The 9575-nt window shown below is 45.2% G+C and overlaps 1 protein-coding gene across 1 annotated transcript; it reads right to left on the minus strand.

The window, feature by feature from the left end:
* Nucleotides 1-7936: 7936 nt before the first annotated feature.
* LOC114281326 (uncharacterized) lies at nt 7937-8395 on the minus strand. The gene has a single exon (XM_028223780.2). It carries the CDS (start codon nt 8393-8395, stop codon nt 7937-7939), a length of 459 nt encoding a protein of 152 aa, XP_028079581.1.
* Nucleotides 8396-9575: the final 1180 nt, after the last annotated feature.

Below are 9575 nucleotides of genomic sequence, written 5' to 3' on the forward strand. Positions count from 1 at the left end.
AAGGTCAGAACTCCCCCTTCACTATTCATCTCTTTTGCGCAAAACCCTAAACCCTTAAGCTCCTACCACTGTCATCATCGTCATTGTCGTCGTCTCTATTTGCTCCACTTCCAATGTTTCTCATCCCTACGGACATCACAACAGAGGTCGAGGTTGATCGGATCTTCATTTGGCACTCAAATCTATAAGTTTTTCTCGCTTTTATTTCTTTTTCATTGTTGTTCTTCATGTTCTTCGAGCTTTTCTTGTCTTTGGTTGTTGATATTCTGTTGATACCCTTTTCTTGGGGTAAAATCAATGGATATTCGTAGAAATTAGGCAAAATCAGAACCCAAACATAAATAGGGCCTCATTGCCCCTCATTTCTCTCAATTCCAGTATATACCCTTGAGTTTAGGATAAACTGTGTAAACTCTGGGAAAACCCGAGCAAAATCTTACTTTTAGATCCAAAAATAGGATTGAGCCAAGCTAAACCTTGTTTGTGGTCCTACCAAGTGGCTGTGACCGCGCTAGAAGCTTGTAGGAACACTGAACCGAGATAGGAACACACATATTAGAGCCTGAGGCTCAAAACCGGCCTAATACCCCCAGGTCCTAAAATCGAGCTATCAGAATTCAATCTAATAGCTGAGCTAAAACGCTCTTTAAACTTGAAGCCATGCAGAATATGCCACGCTAACACTTCCACTTGATTGTCATAATGCAGACTGAACTAGGATTGACCAAGCATACCTCAACATTATAATTGGTGAGGCTCAAAGATCAAGAAAATAATCACCACAGCCGCTCAATTTCGGCCGAGCTATTATCAAATTTATCATACAAAATAAGATTGGGGTAAATGGGAAAATACCGATTTATAGTTAGTTCACCAGGCACCATTGTCGAGTTTAGTAAGGAATTCAACATTCCAGACGACGTCCACTTAGAGCTGGTCAAAAAAGGAGACGCTTCCTGGGGCAAAATTGCATGTCTGTCCCTTCACCATTGTGTCTATAGTTGAAGGCGACCTCCGTTTCCCGGTCCAGCCCTTAGTCTGTGAGTTTTTTAGGCAAACTAGGTTGTGCCCAACTCAGGTCTCTAACAACACATATAAAAACAATAAATGGCGTGGCTGCGCTAGACCGAATCCTCGGTTTGAACTTCGGCCTCACCAAGATATTCCACCAATATACACTTAGTAAAAATAAAGGAGGCTTCAACTGGTACCTAAAGGTTAGGAAGGGCCGAGCAAAACTTATAGAGGGTAACTCGAGCAAAGAGTTGAATGATGACGATTTCCTGTGGGTGTCTGGAATTTATGAAGACACCGAGGCACCCATATCGGGCTGGTACATACGCAAAAATTTTGGGAGCGCTGGTGAGCGATCACGATTTAAAATTTTTTATTTGATCTGCCTTTGCCGATCTAACACTTCAATTTCATGTAGATTACAAACTCTTGGCAGACGATCATTCTCGCGCCAACTAGGAGGCCATTAGAGTTGTTCTGCGGTATCCAGCCAAGGAACAAGAGCCCCAAAGCTGTTCGGATACGAACCGAGCTACCAACATACTGCACTATGCAAAAACAAGGTCACCGATTTCCTTCGTGCCCCCTCTCTAAAGCCGGATCCAACCCTTCTATCCATCAAACTTGTTCCCTTAACCGCCGAGCAGGAAATAGCTAAAATCCGTGTCATCAAGTCCATGATCACTGGGGGGCCGAATGACTCTAAGTCGGTTAAAGCAGTAAGAGGCCAATCCTCTTAGGTAACCATACAAGATGAAGGACCAGTGCTAGCTCTCGCCAGCGAGCAAGTTTTTGGCTGGTCGAAGAAAAGGCCAAGACGGGCTTCAACTGAGCAGTATTTGATTGATAAGGACTCAACCGAGCTTCCTTTTGCTGATCAGGGGGAGCTGACTGAAGCACTAGCTGAGCAGTCCACACGCCCCACTACCCCGCCAGTCTGGTCATCGGAGCTAAAATATAAAGAGTGACCACGACTTACTCCGTTTATACTGACAAAGACTACTCGCTTGGCTTCAACATGACCAAGAGTTTTGCTCCTTCCAGTCGACATGAAAAGGCATGATGAATTGTCTAACCTAAAGGTCCTGAGGTTGGTTGCAAAGTCAATTGTGCTAGTAAGTAAGCAAGCCTCTTTGTTACCAAATGCTTGCTCGGTAAGTACTGATATCTTCTTTGTTGTAGGCCGAGCAAAAAAACTACCTTGCCCACGAGCGCATGGTCTCTATGTGGCAAAGTCTATGGGAGGCCATAACTGATAACAAGGTCAAAACGACCGAGCTGGACAAACTGAAGGCCTCTCCGGAGGCAGTAGTGGCTGAGCGGGACCAGCTAGCCGAGCAGTTAGCAAGGGCGAATGAGGAGAAGTAAAAGACCTTGTAGGCAACCAAGGGCAGATACATCGCCGAGTTGAGTAAGCTTTGTGATGCTCACAAAGCTGAGCTAGAGAAACAAGTCGGTGACGTTGAAGATCACGGCTATGCTGAACATATGAACGGTAGGTCGAAGTGACAAAGGACATATTTTTCCAGTGAGGTTGGAAAGCTGCCGCAGAAAAACTTGGCCTCGCGCAAGATTCTGATGTGTTCAAGAATTCACCAACCGCTTTCATCCCAGCTCAAATGCAGTCGTATGCCAACGTCGTGCAGCAAAAACTCACAAAAGCGGATAAACTTACAGTTATGGCCGATGCGTCTGCCGCTTAACCAGCCAACCAGAATCTCCTCCCGATGGGGTTCGGGGAAAAGGCTAACCCAACAGAGGATGAGTCCGAGCTGGAGGATAATCTGGTGCTCGGTGCAGAGGAAGAGGCCAAGGAAGAAGTGGCTGATCAGGCCAATACTGCAACGAATGACATATTTTCCAATGCGGCTAGAAAGCTGCTGCGGAAAAACTTGGCCTCATGCAAGATTCTAATGTGTTCAAGAATCCACCAACCGCTTTCATCCCGGCCCACATGCAGTCGTATTCCAACGCCATGCAATAGAAACTCATAGAAACAGCGAAACTTGCAGTTGCGGCCAATGCGTCTGCCGCTCAATCAGCCGACCAGAATCCACCGCCGGTGGGGTCTAACCCAACCAAGGATAAGCCCAAGCTGGAGGATAATCCGATGCTTGGTGCTGAGGAAGAGGCTGAGGAAGAAATGACCGATCAAGCCAACATTGCGAACGTGGATTGAGCTCCCTCTTCTTTTTTTTGTTTCTTTTTTTTTTGTATGTGTGTGTGTATGTGTAACCGGGCAATGAACACCACTTTTGTAACCAAATTGTTTCATGAATGAAAATCAGCTATTTCTTAGTCACCATATGCATTTGTCTTTTTGTTTTCTTCAATTTCACTCTGTCGTCTGCCTAATCGTAATGCTGTCTTGTATAATAACCGAGATGCAAATGCTTGGTTTAACTGTGTCATTCTAAAAATGTATATCGTCGAGATAAAAATTCCTCGCAGTGTCCAAATGTGAGATTTCCTTTATCATGCCGAGCTAATTTTCGCTCAGATCGCACAAATGCGAAATAACTCTCTGCTCGATGGAGTTAGTCGATTCAGAATTGGGGGTGCACAACATTAATCAGTTCGGCTAAGGTCTTTACTAGTGCTGAGAACCTTAGCTTTCCTCCAGCAAGCAAAATCAGCTCAGTTAGAGAGGCAAAAAGTAGCGTTGTTGTTAATAACATCAGCTGTCTCCCCAGCGAGTAAATTTAGCTTGGGTAATAGGCAAAAATAGCCCAGTTAGAGGAGCGAAAAATCAATATTAAAATTATATCAGTTCTCTTCCCCATTGAGTAAAATCAGCTCGGGGTAATGGGTGAGCTCAGTTTCAAATCTCGAGTTGGGCAGAACACCAACTCTCTTTCAGGTGAGCAAAACAGCACCGTTCTCCCTGGCTTAGCAAAATCAGCTCGGGGAAGGTGAGCAAAAACAGCTCGGATTTTATTGTCAAAATTGGAGATAACACCAATTGGCCTTCCAGCGAGCAAGGTTAGCTCAGGAAATGATGAGCAAAGCAAGCTCAGAACAAAACGATTACAATTGGGGACAACACCAACTGTTAGCAAGGAGGGCAAGTCAGCTCGAGGGGAGCAAAATCAGCTCGGTCTTAGTACGATGCGAATTACCCCTAGTACCCAATAGCTTAATGCAACATTTTAATGCAAAAAGAAGGGGAAAAAGATAAATGTAACCACATGATATAGATAGAAATAAGAGGGCTCTTTCCATTGCTCATCAAACATTACACACAACGCCAAAAGGCCAAGTTTGAATGAAGGAAAAAGAATTACATTTTAGAAGTAAAACAGCTTGAGGTTGGCCGCATTCCATGGTCTTGGGATAGCTCTGCCGTCCAAGTCCTCCAGATGGTATGCCCATTTTCCAACCAGGCCAATTATCTTGTATAGCCCTTCCCAATTTGCACCCAATTTGCCCTCTCTAGGGACCAGTGTGTTACCCATCACCTTCCGCAAGACCCAGTCCCCAATTTTGAACAGACGTAGATATACGATCCTGTTATATTTCTTGGAGAGCTCTTGTTGATAGGCTGCAATGTGAATTAGCGTCCTTTCTTTTCTTTCTTCAACTAGGTCCAACTCTAGGGCGATAGCTTCACTGTTCAAGTCAGGCTCAAAGTTTTCAGATCGGATGATTGGCATGCCGATCTCCAAGGGTATGACCGCTCCATGTCATGAGCCAAGGCGAATGGAGTTTTCCCGGTGGAACGTCTTAGGGTAGTTCGGTATGCCCAAAGAACGTTGGAGAGCTCTTTAGCCCACATCCCCTTAGCTTTCTCTATCCGTTTCTTCAACCCGTCCAAAATAGTCTTGTTTGAAGCTTTAGCTTGATCATTTGATTGAGGGTAGGCCGGTGTAGAATTATAGAACTCAATCTTCAACTCTTTGCAAAATCCGCGAAAGAGTTTTCCATTAAACTGTGTACCATTATCCGAGATAAGGGCCTTTAGGACACCGAACCGAGTAATGACATTCTGTCAGACGAACTTCTTTACATCATTCTCCTTGATGGTAGCCAACAGCTCAGCTTCCACCAATTTGGTGAAGTAGTCAGTAACGGCAATGAAAAATTTGTGGTTGCCCGGAAAGGTTGACAGCGGTCCAACAATGTCTAGCCCCAAAGTGTAAATGGCCAAAGACTTGTTAAGGAGAGCGACTTGTTAAGGAGAGCAATCCACTGGCCGACTGGTGGATCTGGTGAGCAAATTTTTGGCATTTTTCGAATTTGCGAACATATTTCTGCATGTCGGCCTGCATACACGGCCACCAATAGCCTTGAGAAATTGCTCGATATACTAGTGATCTGTCCCAAATGTGGCTACCACACATGCCTTTATGAATTTAAAAGAGAAAAGCTTCAATCTTGTTGGGATGGACGCATTTCAAGTACAGCCCAGTAATGGACATTTTATATAAGGCGCAAGATGGAGAGAGCCAAAATCACTCTAATTTGGCCCTTATCTTGTTAGCTTCTTTCTTTTCGGTGGATAGGACTCAATCTTTTAGGAAGATGATGATAGGATCCATCCAGGAAGGTCCTAGGTTGGCACACAGTACTTCTAGCACCTATGGTTCTTTAATGTTGGGTCGGGGTAAAAACTCGATTATCAAAGGATTGGGAAAGGTAGTTTGCATAGATGCCAGGCTGGCCAATTCATTTGCTTGACTATTCTTCTCACAGCCGATTTGCTTCATTCTTATTGCAGCAATTTTTTGATCTCAGCGCGTACCAACGCTTGAAATTTGGCCATCCTTTCATTCTTGACCTCATATTCCCTAGAGACTTGGTTGACCACCAGTTTGGAGTCGTTGAATACCATAAGCTCAGATGCCTTCATTCGTAGAGCGCTCTTCAAGCCGGCGAGAAGGGCTTTATATTCTGCCTCATTGTTAGACGCTGGGAATCCAAGCATGATAGCATGCTCAATGGTTAGTCTGTCTGGCGAGGTTAATACAACCCCTAGCCTGATGCTATATCTATTGGAGGCTCCATCAACGAAGAGCTTCCATATCTCACCAATGAATAATTTCCAGTAGTCGGATAGGTTCTGAGAGTTTCTTAAATCCAAGGTACAGGTCGGCCTTGCACGTTGCTTTCTTGCATGGTCATCTAGCTCGTTATTCGGTAGGTCGACCAACTCTTCCTCTGTTTGCTTGAGACTATCTCAACTTTCTACTGCTTGTACCACACCCCCCTTTGGTGGCATTAAACCTGTGGGCCGTGCTAAATCTGCACTAGCCAAATCAATAGGACAGACAGAGTGAGTGCTAGGGGAAAATTCCGCCACAAAGTTGGCCAGGACTTATGCCTTGATGGCTATTCGCGGATGAAACTTGACATCGTACTACCCTAGCTCTATTGCCCACTTCAAAATTCTGCCCGTAAAATCCACCATCTCAAAGAGCACATTGAGTGGAAATTCGGTTAGCACTACTATTGTGTGGAAGTGAAAATAGTGCGCCAACATTTTGGAGGCCATCATAAAAGCTAGAGCCAATTTTTTAAGTGGAAAATACCTCGACTCGGCTGGAAGGAATGTTTTGCTAACATAGAAAATAGGGAGGTATTGAATTCCCTGAGCTTAGATGAGTACCGCGCTCACTGCATATAAAGAAACGACCAAGAATAGATAGAGCTCTTCGTTTGGCTATAAAGTAACCAGGATTGGGGCAAAAGAAAGATATGCCTTTAGGTCTATCAAAGCGCGGTCGCATTCTACATTCCAGAAAAACTTGGCTTTCAAAGTCTTGAAAAAGGGCCTGCAATGATCTGATGACCGGCTGATAAATCTGTTCAGTGCTGCTGTCATTCCGACAAGATGTTGCATATCCTTTGTGGAATTTGGTCATTCCAGCTCTTGGATCACCTTGATCTATGCAGGGTCAACTTCAATTCGTCGGTTGGTAACCAAATAGCCTAAAAAAAATTCAGTTCCTACTCCGAAAGCACACTTGGACGCATTCAGGTGTAATTTGTGGAGTTTGAGTATAGCAAACATCTCAGCTAGGTCGATGAGGTGCTGGGACTCACCTTTGCTCTTCATTACCATGTCATCAATGTAGGCCTCCATAGTATGGCCAAGGAGAGGGGCAAACATTTTGGTCACCATCCTTTAAAAGGTTGTCCTGGCGTTCTCGAGGCCAAAAGGCATAACCTTGTAACAGTACAAGCATCTTGGCGTGGTGAAGGATGTGATCTCTCTGTCTGACTCGTACATGGCTATTTGGTGATAGCCGCAGTATGCATCTAGGAAGCTAAACCTTTGGTGACCAGCGGTAAGATCCACTTGCTAGTCAATCCTTGGGAGTAGAAAGCTATCTTTCGGGCAGGAATGGTTGACTGTCTTGTAGTTAACACATACCCGCCATTTCTCATTCTTCTTCGGCACTACCACCGTGTTAGAGATTTATCTGGGGTATTGCACCTCTTCAATTGCCCTAACCTCTAACAAGTTTTTGACCTCCTCCACCACTATCTTGGCATGATGTTAAGTTGAACGCCGAGTTCTCTGTATGATCGACCGAGCATTTGGAAAGACATTCAATTGATGTCAAATGAAGCTTGGGTCAACGCTGGGCATATCGTAAGGCGTCCATGAAAAGACCTCAATATTGGAGACTAGAAAGTTGATGTAGTCCATCCGCTCGGTGCTGGACAATGACGAGCTTAAGAGAAAGAATTTGCGTGGATTGTTCTCATCAATTCGAACCTCCACTAAGTCTTCAACTGATTTCTCTTTGGCTTTTCATCCCACATTTTCCAAGACTTCCTTGCCTTCTGGTCCTTCTATCATCTGGACAAAGCCCTTTGCTGCCCAGCTACCATTAACAATGACAAAGCATTGTTTCGACGTGACTTGGTCTCCCCAAACTTCTTCTATTTGCCCGATTGGGCCTGGGAAGCACATGACCTAGTGATAAGTTGAAGCCACTGCTTGCATGAGATGTAACCAACTCCTCCCTAAGATCAGATTGTATGTCGATGGTACGTTTAGCACCCAGAACTCTACTTGCTTCGTTACACACCCCGCTTTGACTGGCAATATGATCTTTCCGATCGACCATTCCGGCTGTGAGTCAAAGCCGACTAAAGAAGACGTTGCTGGAGCCAAGTCCTTGTCCTCCAACTTCATCTGTTTGAATGTATCATAGAACATGATCTCAACCGAACTCCCCTGGTCGATCAGTATTCTCTTAATGTCGAAGTCCTTGACGCAAAGTGTCACAACTAAGGCGTCGTTGTGAGGGGTTTGAATTCTTTCCAAGTCTCTACTGGAAAAGCTCATGATGTCTTGTATCTCGGTCTTCCCCTTCTTCATGATGGGTTGAACAGAGAGCACTTCCCTTATGTGCTCAGCTTTCTTAATCATCCCCCTGAGCTCGTATACTCGCGCCGGCTCAATGATTCCGTGAATGACGTTGATCACTCCTTGGGACGCGACGTCCAAGACGGCTAGCCCATTCGGCTTGGCTTATCTTTATGGAGCGGCCCTCATCCCGCCGTCTATGTACTGGTCTAGGTGTCCAGCCGCAACCAGCTCTTCCAAGTGTTGTTTCAACGGCATCCAGTCCTTCGTGTGGTGCCCCCTGTTTTCATGATAAGTGTAGTGGTATCTTGAGTTAAAACCCCTCTGAGCATCCCCTAACTTTGTTGGGCATCGAACAAATGGCTCGCCTCTAATCTCACTGAGGATGCGATAAATTGGGATTTTGAAGACAGTAGTGATGTCGGTTTGTGCCTTCAACTTTCTCTTGGCGTCCTCCTCTTCATTGCGAGGAACGTTAGCCCAGTCATTCTCACGACCTTTGTTTCTATCATTGCGGTTAGCACTGCAATTTTGCTCTTTGGCTCAGTTATTAGGGCGGTTATCCTCTTGCCCCACCGAGTGAACCTTCCCAGCCGTACGTTTGTCTATGACCACCGGATTTGCCTTCTCGGTGGCGATGGCAGCATCATCCTCAACTTGGATGTGCTCGTTAATTCATTGCATCAATGATTCCATGGTTATGGACTGGTGCATCGTAAGCGAGTCTCATAGTCTATGTCCGACTAGTAGGCCTCACTTATATTGGGCAATTGCTAAATTAGTGGGGCAATCGAGGATCTCATTGTAGGTCTCCCAATACTTGGCATTGTATGCTTTCAAAGAGTTGCCCGATTCCATCTTGATACCTAGGAGGTGACCGGCCTCCTTTGGTGTTCAAGTATTGGTCTTGAATCTGGTGATGAAGGTTTTCGCTAGTTGCTACCACCCCTTAATACTCTCATCTGAGAGCCTTTCAAACCATTTCAGACTCAATTTTCGCAAACTAACTGGGAATATGAGACACCTCAAAGCATCGTTGTGCCGATGGCCTGCTATTACTTGTCAGTAATGACTAATGTGCATGTACAGATCCGTCTTGCCATCGTACAACGTGAACTTAGGTTGATGGATTCCAGCGGGGAGGGGAGTGCTTTCAATCTCTGGAGACAGCGGGGTGGCAGTGAGTCTTGCCAAGTCTTTGTCCACCGGTGCTGGAACAACCATTCTAGGTGGCGGCATGGCC

Source organism: Camellia sinensis, chromosome 10, assembly GCF_055761805.1.
Source record: "Camellia sinensis isolate YWXY chromosome 10, ASM5576180v1, whole genome shotgun sequence".
Classification (NCBI taxonomy): domain Eukaryota; kingdom Viridiplantae; phylum Streptophyta; class Magnoliopsida; order Ericales; family Theaceae; genus Camellia; species Camellia sinensis.

What these genes read in the sequence shown, in the direction of transcription:
- LOC114281326 (XM_028223780.2), bottom strand. Translation starts at nt 8,395, where the DNA reads ATGATTAAGAAAGCTGAGCACATAAGGGAAGTGCTCTCTGTTCAACCC.